Source organism: Xiphophorus maculatus, chromosome 1 (assembly GCF_002775205.1).
Source record: "Xiphophorus maculatus strain JP 163 A chromosome 1, X_maculatus-5.0-male, whole genome shotgun sequence".
In the NCBI taxonomy this organism is placed as follows: domain Eukaryota; kingdom Metazoa; phylum Chordata; class Actinopteri; order Cyprinodontiformes; family Poeciliidae; genus Xiphophorus; species Xiphophorus maculatus.
In genome coordinates this window covers 23,248,723-23,273,605 of record NC_036443.1, presented here as the reverse complement: position 1 = coordinate 23,273,605, position 24,883 = coordinate 23,248,723, and the positions used below count along the sequence as shown (strand labels likewise).

The 24,883-nt window shown below is 37.1% G+C and overlaps 2 protein-coding genes across 4 annotated transcripts; both read right to left on the bottom strand.

Annotated features, from left to right (window-relative positions):
• Positions 1-1,579: 1,579 nt before the first annotated feature.
• Positions 1,580-10,373, bottom strand: LOC111608115 (cilia- and flagella-associated protein 251-like). Of its 3 annotated transcripts, none has more exons than XM_023331041.1 (5): positions 9,869-10,373; positions 7,686-8,161; positions 6,476-6,533; positions 4,289-5,511; positions 1,580-3,860 (listed from the first exon to the last, which is right to left on the bottom strand). In XM_023331041.1, exons 1-4 carry the CDS (start codon positions 10,145-10,147, stop codon positions 4,294-4,296), a joined length of 2,031 nt encoding a protein of 676 aa, XP_023186809.1. In that variant the 5' UTR covers positions 10,148-10,373; the 3' UTR covers positions 1,580-3,860; positions 4,289-4,293. The 3 variants fall into 3 exon arrangements, with proteins under 3 accessions (XP_023186809.1, XP_023186865.1, XP_023186746.1); XM_023331097.1 differs by having other exon boundaries at positions 1,580-3,368; XM_023330978.1 differs by having other exon boundaries at positions 1,580-5,511.
• A 1,085-nt stretch (positions 10,374-11,458) lies between these two features.
• Positions 11,459-24,615, bottom strand: LOC102218445 (immunoglobulin-like and fibronectin type III domain-containing protein 1). The gene is made up of 27 exons (XM_023330568.1): positions 24,505-24,615; positions 23,358-23,437; positions 23,107-23,166; positions 21,864-21,986; positions 21,521-21,660; positions 21,318-21,417; positions 20,582-20,624; positions 20,321-20,492; positions 19,066-19,264; positions 18,626-18,898; positions 18,177-18,533; positions 17,577-17,678; positions 17,309-17,434; positions 16,866-16,985; positions 16,491-16,607; positions 16,036-16,160; positions 15,760-15,901; positions 15,383-15,676; positions 14,846-15,142; positions 14,522-14,701; positions 14,285-14,413; positions 13,882-14,190; positions 13,674-13,759; positions 12,714-12,906; positions 12,346-12,642; positions 11,940-12,266; positions 11,459-11,552 (listed from the first exon to the last, which is right to left on the bottom strand). Exons 2-27 carry the CDS (start codon positions 23,404-23,406, stop codon positions 11,548-11,550), a joined length of 4,365 nt encoding a protein of 1,454 aa, XP_023186336.1. The 5' UTR covers positions 23,407-23,437; positions 24,505-24,615; the 3' UTR covers positions 11,459-11,547.
• Positions 24,616-24,883: the final 268 nt, after the last annotated feature.

Here is a 24,883-nt window from a genome sequence, read left to right as displayed (position 1 = left end):
ATAAGCACATTATGAGCCACTGACTTCACAGACACTAAAAAAGAGCTGAAAAAGCACAAGCTGCAGTTGTGTTTTACCCACTGAGCATTTAGCCACTCCTCTGCTTCACTTTTATAGTTATTGATCGTTCAGTTCCAGAGTCACCACAAATACAGACAGAGATTTCACAAAGCTGTTCAGCAGCAGATTGTATTGTAAAGTGAACAAAAGCTTTTGGATGGATAGAGTAACTGTACACAGGTTCCGTGGCTGACATCAACAATGACAAAGCAAAAGAAGAGAGAAGTCAAAGATATTATTTGAAAGACAAAAAATTATATCTCAGATTTTGGAGGAGATAATGCTGATAATATGGAAAACTGCTTCCCTTAAGCTTCATATTTAGAACTAATTAAGAATGTGCAGCCTTAAGCCAACAATTCTTATTTACAAAAAAAGCCCATCAGTACCAGTAAAGAGTGTAATTACTACATTAAGATAATGAACTTGATGACAAGTTCAAAGACCTTTAGGCCTTTTAAAAGTCTGAAAGTGAAATTGTTTACATAATAACCCAGGAATAAAACAGAATGACTCAGACTTTTTGAAACGTACCTGGAAACAAAAGCTTGCATGGTTCCTGTGGAAGGTCAGACTAAGGCACGGAGATAGTGCAGCAGTGATGAGAGGGAGAGGCTGGAGAAAATGACTCTCCGCAGCAGGCTACACAACGGGGAGAGGGAAGGGGAGAGAGGCTTCCTGTCTGGATGATGCATACACAATCAATTTATACTTTCTAAGAGCAGCTGATACAAGCAAGTCTACTTCAAAATGCAAGCAGTAGGACAGATCTGTACAGAGAGCCTGCAGGGAATTAGCTAAGGAAAACTAAAAGTAAAAACTAAAAGAATATAAAATATTATTTGATGCTCACTTGACTTGGAGAAAAATAAAAACATAGCATAGTTTTATATATACAAAAAATAAAGCTACTAAATATATTGAACAGGGGTAGTGTTTAGATTTGTAGTAGCATACCCAATTATATATATTCAATTATATATCTATGGATGGATAATGAACCATATTTAGCAGTAGATATGTATATCATATACATACATAGGTTAGAACAGGTTAAGCAGCATTTGTCGTCTTTTCAAATGCTGTCAACTTTTTATAGCTACGGCTGACTACATCTTGTTTCCTGTACTGAGGATTTGTTTGAAAGCATTTATTTGGCTAATTAAAACAATATAAGCTTACTATAGATCCGAAGAGGAAACTGGTGGCTTTGCTCAAGTCATAAACAGTATTTGTAACATTTTCAAACAACTCTAGATTTCAAAACAAATAACCCCAAAATATGTGTTGAATAAGTGTTATCAGCTTTCAGAGGCCTAAAAGAAACATTTCCACCTTTTTCATAATTAAGAGACTAATGCTTGGAGGAACCCCAGAACTTACTAGCTTGGGAAAACGGATCTCAAAACCCAAGTCCAAGTGTTAATGTTCAGATGAGACACTCTTAACTATGTACTGAGAAGCTGATGTCAATCAGTTCAGCATATGAATGTGATAGAACAGCACAACATCGAGTACATAAAAGGAAAGGAAAGATGGTTTATTTTAACAACAGGGGTTACCGACATACATTAACATAAACCATATCAAATGAAAACAGTATAGACAGATTCAGTAAAAACTCACAAAGTAACATATTTTGACCTTATTATAGTGTGCAGCAAACAATAACTGTCATGTGAGGATTCACAGTATCAATAGGCTTTTCCTGATGAGTTCTGAAAAAGTCTGATGTGGCTTTACTTCCAATACATATACAGCAGATGAGATTTGTGACTGCAATCAAAGGAACCATGAAAACCATCGTTTCATATTCCTTTAAATATTATTACCCAGGACATATTTTTAATTAATGTCTGACACTATAAAGTTACGACACAGCAAATTGAAGTGGTTAACCTAGTTGATGTATCGTCACCTTTTTTTTCTGCACTGGCCTCATACAAGCTCATTTCCACACCAAAATTTGTCCAAAACCTTGGGCTCTTTTTTTTGTTCAAGTGTGTCTAATGCTAGGCATCATAATGTTGCTATAGTTTAGCGGTGACCGTTTAGCTATCTATGTAAAGAATGATTTGTCCCTGAGCTTCTTCACTGTGCCATTTAAAGGCTGCATGAAACAGTATTCACTGAGAGTAAATCCTCCCATTGTATAGTAAACTAAATTATGAATATGAAGTTATAAAATACTGATGAAGAAATAAGTCGATCTATTTTTTTGACCATCTTGAGTATACAAATCTAGCTTGAATTTTACATGTACATCTTAGTAAAATATATAATTGCAATGTCAATACTTTACAATTAATTCCACTACTTTATTAGACTAATTTTAATTATAAAATTATTCAAGTATTTAATTCTGTTAAGTTAGATGGTTGGGAACCCAAATTCGATTTCAGAAAGAAAATGTATACATATATATCACATATGAGCTACGACAAAAAAGATTTTAGCACAGTAATGTTGTGCTAAGGGCACTGTTTGATGTATGCAATCATGAAGTGAAGACTGCTGCAGAAAGCAATTACTTCTCTCCACAACAAAGCATCCAAAAATGATGATGAAGCTGACTGCTCACAGAAGGCAACGTATTAATGCAGCATAAAAATTAACACTGTGTTCATATATTAATAGTTATTAAAGGAAAACTGAATAAAAGGAAATTAGTGTGGTTAAAAAAGGTACACAAACAACATGGGAAGTAGTCTTGAGAGGACAGTGATGCAAACCCACTAAAGAGTTTGTGCAGAGCTTCCAACAAGCGTAACCAGGACATGGGATTTGATTTTGAGTTCTCATTAGCTGTAAGCCATAATTATAAAAAGTAGCAGAAATAAATGCTTGCAAAACATGCCATGTGTAATGAATCCATATAATAGATGACTCCCACTTTGTCAGCTGAATTACCGAGAGAAAGCCGCATGGGATTTTATTGCACTGAAAAAGCTTATGCAATGGCTTCTTATGTTACTTGGTTAAATCTTTCAGTTTGTGCAGAGACATGATGGGAAAAGTGGGACTTATAAATAGTGGATCATTTTCTTTGAAAAGGTAACTCTGTTATGAATTAAGGCTTTTGGCATTGTTATTGAGAGGTAAACATTTTAAAAAATCAACTAAATTTCATCTTTTCAGTGCACTCTGATTTGGTCTGCCTTCCAAACGTCATCTGCCATCAAACAAAACAAAACAACAAAAAAACAGCATTTTGTCATGGTGTAGACAGTCTGAAAAAGTTTCCGTTCTTCTTGGTGGATTTCTTCAGCATACCAACAACAACAAAAAAAAGAATTATCAGCCACGCCCTGTAACAAAGATCAGATTACATAAGAAATGTAACAGAAGTGGCATCTTCTCAAAAGTAGTCTCAGTGTCTGTTGTACCACAAAATATTCACACCCAAACATTTTCATTGTTTGTCATTTTAGTCAATTTTAAGTGACAGACCAACAAAAACAAAACAAGGTTTTCAATATTGTACAAAAAATAAATAAAAAATGTAAAGGGTGACTTTGCATTTACAGTATATTCCCTTTACTCCAATATAGCCAAAGTACATCCAGTTAAAGTAATTGCTTCCAGGGGTCATCTATTAAATAAATACTCACTTTTATCCAATTTAATCTCAATAATAGTGCAGCTGTTCTGTAAAGGTATCAGAGGTCTGTTAGAGAACTCCGGTGAATAAAAAGCATCATGAAGACAAAAGTAAAACATGACATTTTTGAAGGAAAGTCATTAGAAGCCCTGTTTCATGGTGCTGTGGGGATGTTGTTCCTTCAGCAGGTTCAGGGAAGCTGATCAGAGTTCATGGGAAGATGGACGGAGCCAAATACAAAGGAAGAGATAAGGCAAGATCTCAGAATTGCTGTTCAAAGACTTCAGTGGTTTCCAAAAAAAGCTGAAATTCTGAATGTGCTTGAGCAATTTTTGTAAAGAGCTAGTACAAAACTTTTAATTTGTAGATTGACTTAAGAAGATGTTTAAATGTAATAAAATAATGGCATACTAGTCAAAATGTTATTTTGAAAGCCTCATATTTATTCCCTTCCAATTCACATTCAACTGTACTCTGTGTTGGTCCGTCACATAAAACAATTAATTTGGACACCTAACATGATAAATATGAACATGTTCAAGGAGTGAATAATATTACAAGCCATTGGATTTTCAATTCACTGAGTCCAATAAATCAATTTATCGAACACAAAAGTGGTTTTCTTACTTGCTTCATTTATTTTCTGGAAAAGCTAATTCTTCCAATAACTCGTCTTCTTCTGCCTCCTGTGGCTCCTCTTCAGCTGGTAGTTCTTGGTGTTCTTCAGTCTTCTCTTTTATTTTGCCATTTTTATCCTCTGTCTCTGCCTCTCGTTTCTCCTCTAGGGCTGTCGATTCCTCCTGAACTTTTTCTTCATAATCTGTCTTGCTTTCTGACCCAGCAATCAAGTCTTCGCGCTCCGTGTCATTTCCCTCCTCTTCAGTAGCGGTTTCTTCCATCTCTCTGTCTTTCTGCTCCACAGGAGATGAATATTGTTCATCTGCTGCTGCATGCTCTTCCTGTTGCAAAGACTCTCCTGACTCTTTCTTTGAAGACAATTCCTGTCCATCTTCAGCTGCTGGAAGTGCATCTTCTGGAGTTTTTTCTGTGTCTACTTCTCCAGGTGCTGCAGGTACCTCTTCTGTTTCCTCAGTTGTGGGAGCTTCCTCTTCCTCAGTAGGTGCCTGGTCTTCAGTTTCAGGTTCAGCAGCCTCTTCTACTTGCTCCTCAGATTTGACAACATCCTCCAATCGCTCCTCAATTTTGGTAGCCTCCTCTTGATCCTCAGGTTCGGCAGCTTCCTCTTCTTCCTCACCATGTCCTGCAGCTTTCTCTTCTTCCTCATCATGTCCTCCTGCCTCCTCTTCTTCCTCATCACCTTCTGCAGCCTCCTCTTCTTCCTCATCAAGTTCTGCAGCCTGCTCTTCTTCCTCATGTTCTGCAGCCTGCTCTTCTTCCCCATCATGTTCTGCAGCATGCGCTTCTTCCTCATTATGTTCTGCAGCCTGCTCTTCTTCCTCATCATGTTCTGCAGCCTCCTCCTCTTCCTCATCATGTTCTGCAGCATCCTTTTCTTCCTCATCAGGTTCTGTTTCCTCCTCTATTTGCTTCTCATCAAGTTCTGCAGGCTCTTTTTCTTCTTCACTTGTGCCAGCATTGTCTACTTGTTCCTCATTTGCTTCAGCTACCTGGTTCTCTTCAGCTGCCATGTCTTCTTCCTCCTCAGTTTCTGCAGCTGCCATTTCCTCCACAGCAGCTTCAGCCACCTCTTCGTCTTTTTCATCATCAGCTGCAGCCAATTCTTCTTCATCATCAGTCACCTGTCCATCCTCGGCCACTGCTTTTTTCTCAGCGTCATCTGCCTCTTTCCTTTCAAGATACTCAGCAGGAGGCTGTATTTGGTCTACCACCTAAGACAAAACAAAAGCAGTGTTAATTCAGATGACAAGTCTGCAGAGCAGTAGCACCTAAACACCTGGCCAATAAGATGGGATTGTAGTGACTCAGAAATGATATTTGACAGTAGTTTGAATGTGAAGCCATTCCAAGCAATTATTTTACTCAAATTAATGATATAAAAATCTCATTAACGTCTCCCTACAGGCTGAGTACAGAAATAGTAAGGAGACCATGGCCTCTTCTGGCATAATTCTCAAGGTTAATCTGCTAAAAGCCTACTGTTTCTGGAACTGTAAAATTTGCTAAATTGGTAAGCTATGCATGTTTATATGAGCAGGAATCTGATTAATCTCCAGTTTAAAACAACACTGTGTTTGCTTGTACAGACAAAAGAGTACTCGTAAATTGTATTTGGACCCATTGAGAATATCCATTTTGTCTTGTATTTTTCTTTACAAACAAAGCGTGGTGTGCATTTCTATGTATCCCCCGAGTCTATTGTTGGCAGAACAATATTTTTTCTTCAATTACAACTTACGTTGAAAGGTTACTTCAAAGATTTGCTGTGTCCTTACTTTGTCACAAACTACAAATGGAACCATTTTGTTCAGCAAATCTTTCTACTTTTCCATGACAGCCATATTAAAGAAGAGCATGAGTAAAATGTTTGAAAACCCTGTTTATTTCTGGCCATTATGCACCACTTAGTGTTGGTCTATAATCAAAAATCCCAATAGTGCATTGACGTTTGTGATTGTGAGGTGAGCAATAGTAAAAGCTCAAGGGGTATGAATATTTTTTTCAGGGAACTGCATCAGTGCCAAATAAGAATAAAAAAGGAGAACCACAGAAGCACAAGGGTACATTGGCTTGTCTAATGGTTACTTGAGTATTATGTTTCTGTGTTCCTAAGATGATAATCTTCAGAATAGAGGGAAGGCTATATTTATCCACACTGGAATATACTGTGCTTACCTGCTCCTCTTCACTGGCCTTCAGGGACAGCTGGGACTCTTTAATTTCAAGGAACGCTCTGAAAGAGCCAAGAATTCCATTATCAGACTTGTTGTCAGTGTTGGTGATAATAGACTACACTGAATCATAAAATGTCATTTTTCCAAAAGTGCTCATTTAACAAACACGATAAAGTAAGGCGATCAAATCAACTTCAAAACTCTTCTGCACCGCAGAAGTGCTTACATAGATCAGAGCAGCCTCACAACATGAACACAAAGCCTAACACTGGACTAGAGAAATAAGCGAATCATGCACTGTGACAGAAACGAAGGCTTTGACTAAGTCGACAAAGTTCTGAGTGAAAGGAAGGAAGCAGATTTCTCAACTTCTCTAAAAGCTGCTCTTTAGTAGGCCGCACAAAATTCTTTGGGGTGCACATCTGTGAAGACCTCTCCTGGACCACCACCACCACATCACTTGTGAAGAAGGCCCAACAACGCCTCTAATTCCTGCGCAAGCTCAAGAAGGCAAGTGCTTCACCACCCATCTTGAGCACTTTCTACAGAGGCACCATAGAAAGCACCCTGACTAGCTGCATCACAGTGTGGGGCGGAAGCTGCACAGAACAGAACAGAAAAGCCCTGCAGCGCATTGTGAAAACAGCCTCCAAGATCATTGGTGCCCCACTCCCCGCCGAGCAAGACCTGTACACCACCCAACTCACCCAGAAAGCGGTCACGATTGTGGGAGATGTAAATCATCCTGCCCACAAACTGTTCAGTGTCCTGCCCTCTGGGAAAAGATATAGAAGCCTCTGCTCCCGCACCACCAGACTCTCCAACGTTTCATCCATCAGGCTGTGAGGATGCTGAATTCCCTCCCCTCAGCATCAAAGCGGCCAAGAAGATGAAGAAGAAGAAACCCAGAACCTTGCACAACTGCAACCACTTTTTTATCTGTACATCTCTATATTCTTATACATATACATTCTCAGTTGTAAAACTTTTTATGCTATATGTCTAGTTATTGTACATCTATTTATTAATTGTTTAGGATAATTTTAGTTAGACTGTGTCTTCTATTGTTACTCAATGTTAGTAACGCCCTGTCTTGTATCACTGTGGGATAGTGAGAAACGTCATTTCGATTCCCTTGTATGTCTGGACATGTAAGAGGAATTGACAATAAAGCTGATTGATTGATTGATTGATTTTTTTCCAGAATTTACCTGAGATTAGCCGTTTCCACCAGCTGTGCCTGGTAAGTGTCCAGTTGATTTTTCAGTTTCAACACCTCACTGGTCTGTCCATCCAAGTTAGCAGTCATTGTGGTAATCTGGGCAATCCTTTCTTCCATCTTTGAATCAGCTTCAGCAAAGTTCAAAGACAAGTCCTCAACCTTGTGGGACAGATCACTGCTCAGAACAGCCAAACCCTCCATCTGCATCCTGATGTCCTCAAACTCCACACTCTTCCCCGTCAGCATGCTCTGCAACTGGCTCAGTTGCTCCAGAGACACGGTGGCTTGCTGCACTTCTGCCAGACGGGTTTTCATCTCAGTGTGCAAAGACAGCACCTGAGCAGGGAGGTCGGACGTCTTCAGCTGCTCAGCCGTAGCCAAGGCCATGTCCACCTGTTTCTGAATCAGTGCATAAGACTCCTCCAACGAAGCCAGTCGTGTGTTCACGTTCTCTGAAACATGTTGCTGCAATGAAAGAGACGCATAGTCTTACAGAACTAAAACATTAAAAGTTTCATCAGCCACCTTAGCTAAAAAGAATGCTAACGAAATGAGAAGAGAGTTGAAAACAGTTGAAGGTTTTAGAGAATTGTTGTAAAAATATATAGGTTATGAACTGAGATAATGTAACCCCAACTAAGCAAAAAAGGTATTTCTAATTAACTCCTTCAGAAGACAGATATGAGACTTTAAACTTTTGTTTGCAGACTTTGAAACACAGATTTGTGCCAGATCACAAATTTACTCTATTAGACCCATTCAAAATAAGTTTTAGTTGTGTCCAACTTAATAGATCAGAGCAAAAAAAGTTCATATTTACTGTTCATGCATGTTAAATTGTTAAGTAATTTATTGTAACTATAAAGGAGATTTAAACTGCCTTGATCAATAATTTGTTTCATTGGGACCAGAGGTGATGTCACAATGAGTGTGTCTGAGACCAAAACAACTCTACAGGTAAACCTGATTTCACATGAACTCCTAAAACAAAAATAAAATGTCTAAAGAAGACATTTTAAAGTCTGCCTTTGGCATGTTATGTTGCCATCTAGCATGATCTGCACAATTAGATTTACCATGTGTACTTCTCCAAGTTTTCCAAAAAGTTCCCCAAATTTTCTAATCCAGAATGCCCTTTGAAAATTTTTACTTTTCAAAAGGATTAAAAAGAGCAGCCTTGCTATAATGTATTCAGCTTACTGTTAGATGAGCTATTCTTAAGTTGAATCTACTAGTCACGAAACCAAAATCTAAAAACTGGTTCATAGAGACAATCTGGGTCATGGTAAAACAAACTCTGCAATTTTTGAAAACATGGATGAACATGTACCTGAAAATGTGCATATTCCCATACAGAGGAATATGCACATTTAGTCTTCTCTGTTCATACAGAGAAGACTCGCTGAAAAGACTGAGCCTAATGCGTGCAAAGTTTCCACAGAGCGGTCTTTCCTTTGGACTTCTCATAGTACAGAGAAATATAGCCCGCGGCAGCCATGACACAACAGAGCTGGTAGATTCTTACTACCTTATATATGCATATTCTGACACTGTGTATCATTTTAATAATACAAAATATTTTATTTCAAAACTTTCTTATTAGTTGTTACTCACACATTCTACACACAAGTTTTCAAACAATGTTGTTTGGTATCAGAAATCCCTATCTAAATATAGTCTTGGCACATTGCTGTATTGTTTATGAAGTTTGTGCATCTTCTGCCCTGCTTTAGGTTTGTTGTTCTGTTTAATAATGTAGCAGAATTATTTCTATTATTATTATTTTTAAAGATTTGATAAAGAGTCTGGCTAAAATAGCCTACTCTTTGACAAAGAGTAGGCTATTTTAGAGTAGAGTAGAGTAGGCTACTGATGTTTGTTTCAGACCTCTTAATGGTCTGAAACAAACATCAACAGCTGCGTGTATGTTGGAAATAGCGTTTTGTGCTCACCTAAACTCCTGGCATTTTGAAACTTGATACAGTCCTACATATTTTAGCTGTCTTCACTGCAGCTTAAAGCTTGTATGTGGCCTAAGGGCTGTTCTTCTATTTTCAGAAACATTTATTTTAAACAGCAGTTCATTCATTAAATAGGTCATTATTAAAGGCAAGTCGGATCAGGGCCGCAAGCAGGGCTCCAGCAGAGACTTTAACTGTATTAAGTTTTTACCTTTGTATTTGACAGCCTCAGCTCCTCGTGAGAAGACTGAAGTTTGGCTATTTTCACCTGAATGCCCATGACGTTGTCTGTTAGGTCAGTTAAAGTTAGGTGCTGCTGGAAAAAAAACCATGCACCGGCGACCCAGCCGATCACAACGACCGAAACTAAAACCAGCAGAGGAGTGTGGTTGTTCCCACCAGGACGAACTTCTGTTTCCAAGAGCTCACTTTTAAAAAAGTTGTCCTCTTGTTTGTGGTTGCTTTTCCCTTTTCGGTGCTTGGCTGTCATTCTTCCTCTTTATGTCAAGGACACGATGTTCCAGTCAGGCACAGAGGTGATATCCAAACAGCCTGCGGGTCAAACAGAGACGAGCCGCGGCGGGAGCCCTGATTTACTTAAGACACTGTGGAAACGGACCGGGGCTAATTGCCGCGGCGGAACCGATAAGCTACACAGAGGAGTAGGATGAAGAAAAGGAGGCGTGACAGAGCCTCCGTCAATCTGACGGTGTGATTTTGTCAGTTCGGAATGAAGAGGGGGGCGTGAGGCCTGGCAGGCACTGGGAGTGGCTGACCCCCCGCCATGGTAGCCCGCCACGTGCACTGCTCACGGTGAGTATGGCGCTATTTATGAGCACAACCATGCGAGCTCTATGACCTTTGAAAGTATACATTTATTCTCTTGAGTATGCTAAAAAAAAATATACTGCACCGCTGAAAAAAAATATAATATTTTAATATTTTATTAGTGGTAACTGTGAACAGACTGTCTTCCCATTGGTTTGTCATATTTTATTTTGAAGGACCTTTTAAAATTTAATGTAAGTCACAGTATTTGGACTGAAACAGGATTGGTTTTAGTCCTAAATTCCAGTCAATTAGAATATGAAGGCCTCTTACAGGCTTAAGCAAAATAATGTCTGATACAAATTAGCTGCACGTGTTGCTGCCATCTGATCTATGGGAATCTGAGCCATACAGGCTGAAAAGCAATATACAGTGTGGATCACAGAGCGGAGAAAGGCTAACACAGGCTAACAACTGTGTTCCTAAAGACTATGTCTAAGTGAAAGAAGCTAAATTTTGAATTTGCTGTATGCAAAATTGCAACACACAAATATTATCTTTTGATATGTCATACTCATGTCATACATCTGCCTTTTAAATCGAGTGGCTGAAATTTTTACCCATCCTCATGCAACATACCTGATGTTCAATCAGATTAGGAAGACAGTGTGTGGACTTTAATTTTCAATTCAGATTTTTGTTTAGATTTAGGTGTGGACTTTGATCTATTAAAAGGTCAGAAGTTCTTAAAATAAAGTTCAGGCTTTCTGAATGTTTTACAAAGTTTTCCTTTGGACTAAAAACAAATATCTTTTGGATACACAAAAACCAAGGAGAGGTTTCGTTACTGTATTGTTAAAGGTACAAATCTTATTTAAAATATTTTTGAGACAATGAGCCACTGTATTTAAAAAAATAAATATAAAAGACAACAGGCAAGACAATAAATTATGATTGGAAACATTCATTAATCCACAGAATGTCACAAATCGAAAGCTTTACTATTGAAATGGCTTTATTTCCAAAGCTAGAATTGAATCCACATTATTTCAGTGTATCACAGCCATTTTCATCTTTCCACGATGGACAGAAGACCTTTGAATATCGGTGTCTTCAACTTCTTCACTCTGTATAAAGACACCAATAACACCATAATTAACTCACATTTACTACTTTGAATCTGTTGTTGATATGAAAAGTTTACATAATCCTGTTAAAATACTAGATTTTAGTGACATGAAAAATTTAAACCAAAATAAATTTTAGAACATTTCTACCCTCAATGTGACACATAACCTGTACAACCTATTTGAAAAAGAATCTAAAACTGTTTAAAAGGAAAAATAGAAACTTTAAATAAAATGGTAGCACAAGTATGCCCACCTTCTTATAACTATGAATACGATTGTGTTAAAAAGTAACCTCCAAAAAAGGGAAACATTTGGGAAGGACATCAGAATCACCTGGCATGCTAACGTGAATATTTTTTAAGTGCAGCGATGTTTCAGTCTTACCTCTGACACTGAGAACTGTGGAGCATTCAGCTCGTCCTAAGCTGTTTTCTGCAACGACTTTATACTCTCCTACGTCTTTGGGACCTACACGAAGTATCAGCAAGGAGCAGACACCACATGTGTTGGAGATGTAGTAGTTGGTATCTGTGTTTATGCTGACATGATTTCGATACCACGTGATTCGAGCTGCAGGGTCTCCTTTCACTGCACAGCTCATATAACACTCATAGCCTACTGTTGGAGTTTGAGGCTTCAAAGATACAATGAAAGTTGGAGCACATCGCAGATCACAGTCCTTTTTGGTTGGTTCGGCTATCACCATTTTTTCTGCAGGATATTACAGATAGTTAGTGTGTTTTTCTTAAAGTTAACTGATTTGAACCAGAAGGTTTAAAAAACCACACACCTTTCTTCTTTTCCATCCCCCAGGTTGGGGATTCTGAGGGTGCTGATATACCCATGTCATTTTTGGCGTACACTCGGAAATGGTACTCCCTCCCTTGCATAATGTTGCAAACTGTGAACCTGTTATTGAAGAGCCTATCAGCCACTGTGGTCCATGTGTGCTTGGTGGATTCCAGTTTAGACACTGTATAGTGGAGACGATCATCACGCTTCTCATCAGGAGAAGGTTGCCAGATCACAGTCACAGTCCCAGGAACACTTTCTTCCAGTTCCACTGGTCCAGGAGGCTTTGGATCGTCTGGGAACAGAGTTTTCCTTATATAACTGAAGTCATACAGATAAGCCAAAACTCAGAAAATATAGTTTTACCTGTTACCCTAACCTCCGTACTGAAAGTTTCCTGTCCAACAATGTTTTTCATGAAGACAGAGTAGATGCCTGAATCTAAGCGCTCAGAGGTGGGAATCAGCAGCTGAGATGAGCCGTCAGAGTTACTGATTGTAACACGCTTCATCACTGGCACGTTGTCTTTTAACCATGTAATTTCTGGCCATGGGGAAGCCTGTTTATATAAAAAAAACATGATTATACAGAGCTTTGCAAAAGTTTTGATACCCTTAAACCTTTTCTGCTTTTGTCATGTTACAAGCAGAGACTTTATTTTAAAGGGTTTTTATGTGATAGATCAACACAAAGTAGAGCATTCCTGTGGAGCATGAGAAAAAAAACTATTCTTAATCTAAAAAATGTGCCATGCATTTGTAATTAGACTGTTTACAATCTGTACAATGTGAAGACTAAGGAACACAAGAGGCAAGGGTAAAGTTGTGGTGAAGTTTGAGTAGAATTAGGTTAAAACAATATCCTAAGCTTTGAATGTTGGATAACTTTTCTGTTCGTCATTCAATGAATAGTATTGCACAAGTGTAAACTTACCAAGATATGGCCATACTCTTAAATTGACTACCCAGGAAAAGAGAGCAATCATCAGAGATGTAGCTAAAAGGCTAATGATAACTAGAGGAGCTGTATACAGAATACAGCTACAAATGAAGTAAGACTTTACTACAAAGTGTTTTCTTTACAAATTTCTTAAACTTTACATAATTTCTTCATTGTCAAAATCGAGAAAAAATTATACATTTTCTTGATCTATTACACACAATCCTCATTAAATACAATAAAGTTTAGGGTTGTAACAGAACAAAATGTAAAGATGAGGGATGTGAATACTTTTACAAGGTACAATATGTTATAAGCAAACATGCTAATTATATAAAAATATATATTTTTGCTCAGAATCAGATCAATGACTTGAGTAAATCTTACCTCAAAGTTAACAGTTATCCTGACAGAGTTCCCTGCCCTCACAACCATGAAACTCCTCATCTTGTTGTTTGTGAACCTTGGTCTCACTTTATTGAGAACAACAAAATCAGTTTTGTTTATATTTAGACTAAAACAGAATAAGCACAAATTAAAAGCATCAGGACAGTAGAAATCATGCACTGTAAATGATTGCTTTTTGTTGACATACCAGGCAAAGGCATTGCAAGGATGTAGTTTGGCAGCTCCTCAGGTGTGCCTTCTCCCCCATCATTTATAGCAATGACTCTCACCCAATACATATCCATAGACTTAAGGCCTTTCACATTAAAGGAAGTCATGATAATGGGGCTGCTGATACAGCGGCACCACTCTGTGCAATCCGCCCGGCGGATCTCCACAAAATATCCTTTAGCTTCGTCCTGTATGCCTGGTTTGTCTTCAGGTTTTGTCCAAGTCACAACCATGTTGGTGTACGATGTTTCTGTCACCTTCAGGCCTGTTACTTTACCCGGAGGCTCTAGACAAATATAATATTAATATGATTAGTATTTTCAATACATACACTTTCTTTATCATATTCAGTTTTTAATATAATATTTTCTAATACTTACTTTTAGGATCCCTTGCGAAAACAAACTCTGATGCGTTGCTAAATTCACCAGCTCCTGAGAGGTTTATGGCACAAACTCTGAACTCGTATTCCATACCTTCCACAACATCCCTCACGGCATAGTTTTTCTCTAGAAGTCATTTTAAAGCAAACAAAAATGAAATAATAAAACAGACATACTCATTTGCAGACACACTCATACCATTTCCAGATACTGTAAGTAAATATATAAGAATACCTTTTATTATTTCATCTGGTGCATTAACACAAGTCCAAAGATTACTTCCCTGCTTGCGCTTCTCTAAAATATATCCCAGGAGACGTGACCCTCCAGTGCTAGATGGGGAAGACCATGAAATGTTGATGCAGTCATTGAATGCACTGACTACCTTAGGAGGTGCTGGAGGGCCTGGGAAAGCTGAAGAGTTCAGAAACAAAACATAAATCACGTGAAGCTGAAGCTTTACTGAGATGCAACTAAGGTTCTTTTCTAATTACTGCTGGAATTCTTTTCAGATTTTCAGCACATTTCACAAACATCACTAACATTGTTTTGACTTACCAAATTTTCCTGCTTGCATTTCATCCGTCTCCATCACTTCGCTCATTCCCTCTGAAGTTACTGCCCAGATGCGGTAACAGTACTTTCTCCCACGGTCCACATCTGTGTCCCGGTAGATGGGCACACCTGGTATTTCACCCATTTTCTTCCAGGTGTTTCGTCCCACTTGCTGACGCTCCAATATGTAGTTAGTCACTGGTGTGCCACCATCATCCTTTGGGGGACGCCACTTGAATTCAATGCATAAGGCTGAACTCTCAGTAACCTCTGCAGGTCTCAGGGGGGGAGATGGCTTGTCTGAAACATAAAAAAAAGCTTTATGAAGTCGCAGCAAAATTTACTCCTGGGTGACCTGCCATTTGTTTGTGACAAGATTTTTGATAAAGTCTAGTTCAAGTTTTAGAAACCTCACTTTGACCTAAAAAAAATACCATGTTAACCATGTCGGGTAACCTAGATTACCCGATATCTAGAATCTGTTTCATATTAAAAAAGTAGACTCACTCATTGACATCTAAACTGTTACAAGTCACTTACCAAGCACAATAAGCTGTGACACTGCCTCAGTGAAGCCATGATCATTTTTTATCTTTATCTTGATCTCTCCAGTGTCTCTTCTCTGGCATCTGCTCAGGAGTAAGCGGGTGTGACTTGCAGATCTTTCTATTATTGTACTGTTGTCATCTTTCAGCTCATCACCATCTTTGTACCACTGAACTTTTATAGGTTTGTGGCCAATGAACTGGAGTTTATAGATGGCGTTGTGTCCCACTTTAACTGTCAAAGGCCTGGTGAAAGCACTGAGGTCTTCTGGGTCAAACCTTGGAGGATCTAAAAATATCAATCCAGTTTAGATAATTTTAGTTCTTTGACATTATTAGTCATTTATTCAATTCCTTGATGAATACACAAACCTCGGATGCTCATCATTGCCTCTGTCTTACGACCATCTGCTTCAAAGCGGTACTTTCCAGAGTTGTCCTCGCTGCATTTCATTATCACTAATTTATGGATGGGTCCATCCATAGTGATGGAGACATTATCATCTGGGTAAATCTGTTGGGGTTTAGTATTTAACACATAAAATATTTCAAGCACAGTAATGGAGAGTATTTAAGCTAAGAAATAACACAGTATAAACTGACAACTACTCTGAGGCAAAAAAGATGAATTTGACCTTCATGACAAACCTGTTTTCCATCTCTGAACCAGACTCCCTCACAGTTTTCCCTGCTGAGCTTACACATTAACTCAGCACTCTCATGGATGATTGCATCGACATCAGACAAACCCCAGATAAACTGAACGCCTGGATCTAAAGACAGAGGTGAGTTTATTTTTAAATCATCATGTCATAAGAAATTGGAGTTACACGCAGCCAACGGGAGCCAACTGAGATATTTGTTGCTATATGTCTTTTCTTTCAAGCACATATACTGACAATGCGTAACATCATGACCCTATTAAACATTACATCTCTTAGTGGTTTGGATACATCAACCAAAAAGTAAATTTGGTTCACTTAAAATTGATGTGTTAAAAGCAGAAAAACGGAACATTTGCACTGTGAACTGATGAGTGTTCACCGAAACACACAAAGAAATGTACAGAGAAACCTACAGCATGTAACTAATTGATTACTCACCAATAATTGAATCTGTAACCAGAAGGCCTTGTCTTTTACGCCTTGTATGGTTGGCAGAGTGGTTCACATTTTCAGTCTCGTCACACTCACCGTGCTCTCCAGGAAACACACACTTTCCTTTTAAAATCACAAATACATTTTATTTGCCTAGTTTTCAATCCACGAGGCAGATAGAGTAAGATATAGCTCTCTTACTTCTATAAATATGGCAAATCCTACATGTTTTGTCTTCATGTTAATAAAAGTGGCTGATACATTTAACCTTTTACTCATAGAATAACAAAGTTGTCACTGGTGTTTAGAGCATATTATTTCCAAAGGTCTTCCGCCTTTAATCAAAACAATAATTTTATGCAGTAATGTTGTACTTCTTACCATTGGCTGCGTGTTTAGACTTTTTGCTTTGCTTTAAACTTTGTTGGCACTTTCCTTGTTCAGCAGAGTCCTTAGTCTCCTCAGTGTTTAGTTCATCATCGCTTACTTGTCCATTTGAATCTGTGTGTCAGATATTATTTCAAAAAGTTATCCACAAGCAAAAAATATTGCAGTTCTATTTGGCTGTAAAATACTATCAATTTTAATTGGCTGAAAAACACTGGGATAATCAGTTCTTACGAGAGTGGAATCTAAAAAGCAGTTTTGTTATTTAAATTTATCTCAGAAATTATATATAATTATGTATTATAATATAATCAATATATCATATTGTAATCAATATATTATATTATAATCAATATTTCATATTGATTATAATATATAAACAATATTACAGTGATTTAAAAGATATGTAATTTTCTAAATATGAAGTCCTTTCTTACCTGATGCCTGTTCTTTCCAGTCTGCATTATTTGTTTTCTGTTTGTTTCTTGCTGACTTATTGCAATTCTTATTTCCTCTGAACTGATTCAGCTGTTGGACAACATCGTCCCACTGATCTATGAACTCTGCACAGACACAAACCAATAATATAAGCATATTTAAGGACTTTTCCCAAAGCACACTCAAGAGGAAAATGCCATAAAAAGTGAACTATTTTTTATATTGTTAGTTCTGGAGCGGTTCTACTTTTTATGAGATGTTTCTCACCGGTTACATCATGCTCTGCTTCTTGATCTTGCCGTATGTTTGAAACATTACTCCCATGTCCAGGATCCTGACTGTCCTCAAAGGCCCCTCCTTCAATAGAATCTATTGAACAGTAAATGTGAGAGGCAAATTAGCTGTGAAATCAGTGTTATGTAAAGTAAAAGTTACTAATATCAAAAATGAAATGCACCACTATGTTCTTGTTATTGGCAGATCTGGTCTTTTTTTTTTCTTTAAGCCTTTCTGGTTCAATCATTTAAACAACTGTATTTCAGAAGTACATGTGACTGATCTCTCTTTAAACTCAGTTGTTTTTAAATTAGGCATCTCCTTCTTTAGGTCCCCAGCTCTCATTTGCTCTCCTTCTCTTGTCACATTACAATCCTCAAATGTTGTTAAAGCGCAATCTTTCATGTTATTCCTCTCTTTTTAAAAAGAAAACCAGTTAATCTTAACTGAGCCATCTGTAAGCATGAATTAAATCTAGTAAAGTAAATGTTTTCAACAATACTTTGTGTATTTCTCCTAAAAAGCCATTTCTACAACAGTGTTTCTAGCAGGTGGTGGAACTGGATTTTTCAGGTTAAAAACAGACTTTACCTGACATTATGTTACAACCAACTTGACCTTTGGTTTGTTTTTTCTTCTTTAGGTCACCTTCTTCTATTATACCCCCAGAATCCTCAAATGTTGTCACAGTGCCATCTTTTGTGTTTTTCCTCTGCGTTTTACTTGTCTTATCACTTCCACCGCAGTCGCCTCCACCAGTTAGTATTTCTCCTTTCAGTTTTTCTGCTTCTGAGTATTTTTCTTTGACAGCTTTTAAAATCTTCTCCATTTCTCCTTGGATTTTTATTTGCTGCTCTTTTGCCATTTTTTCCAGGTCAGCCTGAACCCCTGCGGCCTTTGCAGTTTTGCGGATAGTTTTCTTAGCATCACCTGTCGGGTTGCGCTGATCTGCAAGCAAATACGTTACTCATTTTTAGCCAATCACCGACCGCATCACATTGGTATCTGTTAATGGATTGTCCTGTATAATAGGATGTTACCATCTACCACCAGCCAGGCACTGCAGGAAATAGTCCCTGCTACAGCAGAATAAATTCCTTTGTCCAGTTTCGTGCAGTCCTTGATGAGCAGCCGGTGGATGAGTTTGTTGTCAGACACAGTTATGTTGTACTTCTCCCCATCTTCCAGGAGGATACCTTTTCTCATCCATGTAATCTTAGGTAGAGGGTGTGTTAGCACACACTCAAAGAGAGCATCATCATTTTCTTCAGCTTTAATCTCTTGAATTTTGATCACAAAATCCACACTGGAAACTAGAGGGAAAATGGCACTTTAAGAAATCGAACTCATTCAGTACAACCTGTCACATGTATCAGCAGTCATTACTGGTCTTTATTGATATATTGTGACTATGCAAAAAAGCAACTACATATTTTAAAAATTCTCAACAGTGTCAAACTCGTTTTGTTAATGAACTTACTTTTGAACTCTGTGAGCAGCAGGTCTTTTTCAGCATTAACTAGAGTTAGATGCCTGTAGTGGCAGTTAGCTCCTTCAACATCCCCAATATAAATCCCCATGTCATGTTGCACAGTGGCTTCGTTTCTGATGTAGTTTTTCTTCCCAAGACTCTGAGTGTCCTGTTTTTTAGCATCATTGTCACAGGAAATTATAATATCCTGTATAAGTGAAGAAGCACAGGAGTTAAAAGTATTTGGTGGTTAGTGTTTAATCTAAAATCCCCATCTTAGCCAAGCACAGACATGTTTATTGGATGCATTCACACATTAACACTTTAAAACATGAATTGGATTGGGATAGAAAAGAGAACACTGGGTTGATGTCGGAGTTAGAGAAACTCTGCAATGGATTTGGATTGTAATCATTCAATGACTACAGCAAATAGTAAATTACATTTTAATTTAGAATTTCATTTTAGTCATTTTAAATGATCAACTTTACATATTTTAAGTCTTATTGCTCTGTTAGCCTCATGCAAGCTTCTTATACATCAAATGATTCAATGGGCTTGATTTTCACTACATGGTTTGTTTAGAAGAAATTGCACGCAAAAAATATAATGAATGGAGGAAAAGAATTACAGGAAATTAAGATGCAAAAATAAGTTTCATCAGCCCTTATCAAAGGTAATAAATATCATGGTTATGAGTGGAGGTTGAGGAAGATTTCGGAATGTCAGTTCAGTTAATGAAAAGCTGTTAGAAACAGTTTTGCAGTTTGAGGTACAGCATTTTAGAGATGGACTGTATTTTCCAGATTGCATGAAGATTAACAGATGTTGAAGAGTGTGTGTATGTCCTTTTACTAGTCCTGCACTCTCTGCTGCAGCGAACCTTGTAGATCTCTTCCCGGTTTTCAGGGGAAAAGAAGTGATTTTCTTTTATGTGTTAGCCACACTCCAGAGAGCTGCTCTGTCGACCACTGCTACATTCTCACCTCTGGTCGCGAGGTACCAAATTACATCCAAATCGGGCCATTACTTCTGGTCCTTAACTAGGTGCTAAACTTTTCTCTCTACAAGCTTAATTGAAAGTTGGCAGTTATGGCAGCAGCACAGATTTTGTTGACTGGGTGAAATAGTTTACAGCTAATGCTCTGAGATTGTTTTTTTTTATTGGCATTATGATCATTAAAACATGCTGTAAGAATTTCACAGAAAATTTATTGCCATTCATTAATATTGTTACATTTGATAAATTACTACATTTTCATACCTTCTGTTTGTTTTTTCCTTTCTGTTTTCTTTTCTCTTCAAGTTTCTTGAGAATCATGTTCAAGTCTGCTCTGCCATACTCAGAACAGATGCTCTCGTAGTCTCTTTTGTCAGCATTCATCATCGCATCCCAGAAAGCTTCATCATTATCTCCACCTGCTGTCTGTGATTTGCTAAAGTATTAAGCAAACATTGAATGTCTCTGTTATTGTAATCAATATTGCATCAGGAATGCTGAGATTGAGCTGCTTAAAATGCTTACCTTTTCTTTAACAGCTTTCTGAAATCTTCAGGAATTGTTGAACCTGGACAGAAGCAAAATATTTGCTAATTGTATTCATTATTATTGTTATTATTTTTAATCTAAAGTTCTACTACTGCACCAAGCATTTCTACAACATTAACACAACATGGATATTTTAAGTTACTTTGAGCTTTTTGAATACAGTTATGTAAAAAAAAAGAATCTGCCCACTAATAAGTTTCTGTTTTCACTTTCTTGTTGAATTTGAATGTTTTAAATCATTACATTATTTTTATTATCACACAAGGTCAACTATTTAAATACAAAATACTGTTTTCAAATAATGATTTGCCACAAATTTATCTTGAGTTTGATTTCAGTATCCGGACACAAAAAATCCTGTCAGATGGAAATTAGTAGGCTAAAAAATATCTTAAAATGAGGCACATCATGTCTTGATGAAAAAAAGTTCAAGAACAGATAAAAAGTCATTGGCATTAAATAATATCTTTCTTTTTTAGTCGATATTCTCTATACTAGTACAATTTAAAACACTACATCCTAAAACTTACATCTAAAGATACTCTTTTTTATTTTTAGTCTCTATTAGTAGTTTTGCATTCACATTGCAGAGGTGCTGCCAACTGCTTACAGCCTATCACAGATGAGTTCATATGAATTTATATTTCTACTTAATTGTGCACATTAGGGAGTGTACAATTTAAAGTAACATTAACTCGGAAATCAGTCTTACCATCAATTATGCTTAATGTTGTGGTGCAGACAGCTTTGCCACATTCATTCACAGCGTAGCATTTGTACGTATCAGCGTCCTCTGCAGACACTTCATGAATCTGAAAATGCATATATACATACTATGTTGTAGTGTTTTCACACCTTCCTTCTTTGCTCAGTTTTTGTGCCAAACTGTGTATTATAACACATTCAGTTGCTTACCTCTAATATGTGTTCCCCTGTTGATTCATCATATTTCCTTTGGAATTTTTCCTTGTCTGCCAGATTACCTTTCGCTCTTCTCCATGAAACATCTGGTTTTGGGTCCCCTGTCACCACCGTCTTGAAAATGGCTAAATGTCCTAAAGGACATTTTCAAAAGATCTAATTTGTTTTTGCATTTTTTAATTTCAACTTTGTTTTGTTGAAAAGCATATTGTTAAAACACAATGAGTCAATCATTATATTTTCTTTTTGTTTTGATTTCATGTGCAAGTTTAGTATGACTCAACAGTTGCATGAAACACATAAGCTTCATCGTTTTTCATCACATTAACAAACAAACCTTCCTTGACTGCAACTGGCATGGGCTTGCACTGGAAGTCTGGAGTACTTTTACCCTCCGATAAAATTGCTGCATACTGTGTGATCATCACTCCAGGGGTTTTAGATCTCCTCCGGATTGCAGCTAAATGAAGTCAAAAGAATGTTGTGAGAATTATTCAATGAAAAGGGTTTTAACAAATCAATACTCAAGTCAACCTCCTTCTTAAATGAATGAGAAAAAAAAGAGTGTTTTTTTATGTGTTTGCTTGCTTGAACAGAGTTCCTTTATGGTGCCAGCAAATAGGACACATGATGACTTAAGTTCACATAGACGTTTTCCTAAAATGTGCAGGCAGCTACATGTTGAATGGTATATATCATGTTTCAAGATGCAATGCATTTGAAAGAATTGACTAAGTTTATTTTAAAAGTAAGAAAAAGTATTTTAACAGTCAAAATTACTTGTGTATATTTGCAACTTTAGTATTCTGCTCATCTTTTATTTCTTTCAAGTTCATTTATAAACCATATTTAACATCTGTTTGCAAGAGCCAGAATGTATTTTTTATATTTTATAAAAGGTTACAAACCTGACTCATAAATATGTACACTTTTTGGATTTCCAAACGCATATAATCACGTAATAAGCATAGTGGATTTGACCTTCTATAATCCCTTTTTAACTGTTCTTGCTGACAGCTACAGATTATTTACTCTCACTATAATTGTATCTCAATTGACCTATTCCTTATTCTACAGGAAAAGTTAAAGTTAGTAGCTGCTAATTTTCCAAATCATTCTAAAACATCTGATCGTCACTTTGTCCTATTTGCTGGTTTTATTTTCTACTTTTAATTTGTATAGCATGCACAACAAGCTGAGCTAAAGACAGAGAAACAAAACATAAGGAATTTAACACATGTATAGTTAGTATGTGTTACAATAAGCATATTCTGTATGAGTTTATTTAAGATTCTAATCACGCGTGAACAGATCTGTTGGCTAGTCAGGCTATGGATCTGATTTCTGTCATGATATCCAACCATCTGGGGATTAGCGATGGCAAGAGCAAAAACAGTGGAGGTACTCTTTCACTTCTCTACTTCAAGACTTTAAAACACACAACAAATTTAAAGCAAGGGTGAGTAATAAGCAGACAGTGTATTTAAGTAACACAGTGCGTATCATGACTGTGTCACAATATGTCTATTAAAACTAAAACAAAAAGCACATATCCCCCAGAAAATAGCTAACTCATTCACCTGACTTGTTGCCAGACACCTCATTAAAACGTAGAATGTACTGATGAACCAGGGAGAAACCTGAATTGAATAAACAGAGATAAATAAATATATATCACATAATATCAGAATATTGTGGCTGATATAACACCAGTGACACATTATTTTGTACTCTTTGTGTTCATCTGAACATATTGTTACATGTCATGTAAAACGTTTATATGGACTCTTGAAGAAATTTCTATGGATAATAAGGAAATGAACTACTGTACATGATGATCTGGTTGCTAACTGGCCCGAGTTTTTGCCTCTTGTCCACATCTTGGCTAGAGTTGAGAAAGCAAAATGTGATCTGAAAATAAAAAGACATTAATGTCACTAGATATAACAAAAAAATTAGCACAATGCAGATTTTATCATTCATTATAGTTTTTGCTCTGTATTCATATTTCAAACACTTCTTACATTTCTGTTTCACTTGTACTGGTAAGTATATACAAGATTTCTACACTGAGAAAAATACTGTAGATAGTTGCTGAGCCTTTGTGACATTTTACAAAAAGTGCAGCAGTTTTTAGAATCGGGCGCAGTTTGTACAGTGATGACTCTAAAATCAGCACAGCGGTTTAGATTAAAAGTTTGCCTAAACGTCCTGCTTCATTGATCCTTTTTAACTAATCACAATTCATGAAATATAAAATCCAAACACTCTCCACCCCATACACGTCTCTCAAATATCAATGTCTCTGCTGTGTAAATGGATGTATTTTGTGCACTGTGTTGAAATAGAAAATGAATTTGGGACTGCACATTTTTACCACTATCATCCTCTTTATGCTGTACTTTAGTTTTTTCTAAGCTAAGTTTTATGTGAATGCTTCTCTATTAGGGTTAATGACAATGAAAGGGCAAATGATTTTGATAAATATTATTAGAAAATCACAAGATTACAAGTATATTTCAAATATTGTGATTACATCAGTTTCAGTAGCAGGGGTGTTATAACCTCAGCCGTGAATGTTTGATATAAACAAGTGACAATCACAAAAGAAAACTGCAAAGCTTGTGCTGTAGACCACTATCTTATGAAGTTACATAATCTCAAGATACTTAGTTGATCAGAATTATGATAGAGAAAAGCTACTCATCTAATTACAAACCAAACAAACAAAAAAACCTAGTTAAACTGATCTAGACTAAAAGTGCTAGATCAGTTTAAATACTTGCCCCTGAAACATTCAGGGATATTACTTAAAAAATAGGTATAGCCAGATGATGGTCTGTTTTTTTCATGACTTCAGTGTTTGGAAATAGAAATACTCAGAATAAAATAGCGGAAGTCTATTTTCAAATAGAAATCTGATTCTTGTTAAAATAGTTTTACACGTAGTTGCAGATAAACAGAGATGAGTGACTCACCTGTTTTCAGCTCTGGGCTCACACTGCCTCACACAGGTTGATTGTTGTGGTATAAATCTGCTGCCTCTTAGGTTTTACAGGCATTGGGTGGATGTTTCTGGGTTGAAAGTCTGCGAGCTGCCTCTGCTGAGACAGTTTGATGCTGAATGAGGGTGGCTTATATTGCTAAGAAAAACGGGGGGTTGGAAGGGTGTGGAGGACTGGTGGGACTAAGGGGTCTTGGGTGGTAGACGAATAAGGAGTGGGGAGGGATTGCTGCTGGGTTTGTTTGTCATAATAATAATTACTGATTATAAAATACGAATCTTTAGACGAGAGCCATCATTGCTTTATTGATTATTTTAGATTTAATTAAACACAGTTGTCACAAAGTCACTCT

Bases quoted from the DNA above. Each gene is read 5' to 3' on its own strand.
- LOC111608115 (XM_023330978.1), bottom strand. From the start codon at position 10,147: ATGACAGCCAAGCACCGAAAAGGGAAAAGCAACCACAAACAAGAGGAC. The intron at 8,162-9,868 runs GTAAAAACTTAA...CTTTCATTGCAG, and splicing joins TGAGGCTGTCAAATACAAAG to CAACATGTTTCAGAGAACGT. The intron at 5,512-6,475 runs GTAAGCACAGTA...GTTTTGTCTTAG, and splicing joins AGGCCAGTGAAGAGGAGCAG to GTGGTAGACCAAATACAGCC.
- LOC102218445 (XM_023330568.1), bottom strand. From the start codon at position 23,406: ATGTGGACAAGAGGCAAAAACTCGGGCCAGTTAGCAACCAGATCATCA. The intron at 13,760-13,881 runs GTATGTCAACAA...TTCTCAATAAAG, and splicing joins CCTTGCAATGCCTTTGCCTG to TGAGACCAAGGTTCACAAAC. The intron at 12,907-13,673 runs GTAAGATTTACT...TTATATAAACAG, and splicing joins GGATAACTGTTAACTTTGAG to GCTTCCCCATGGCCAGAAAT.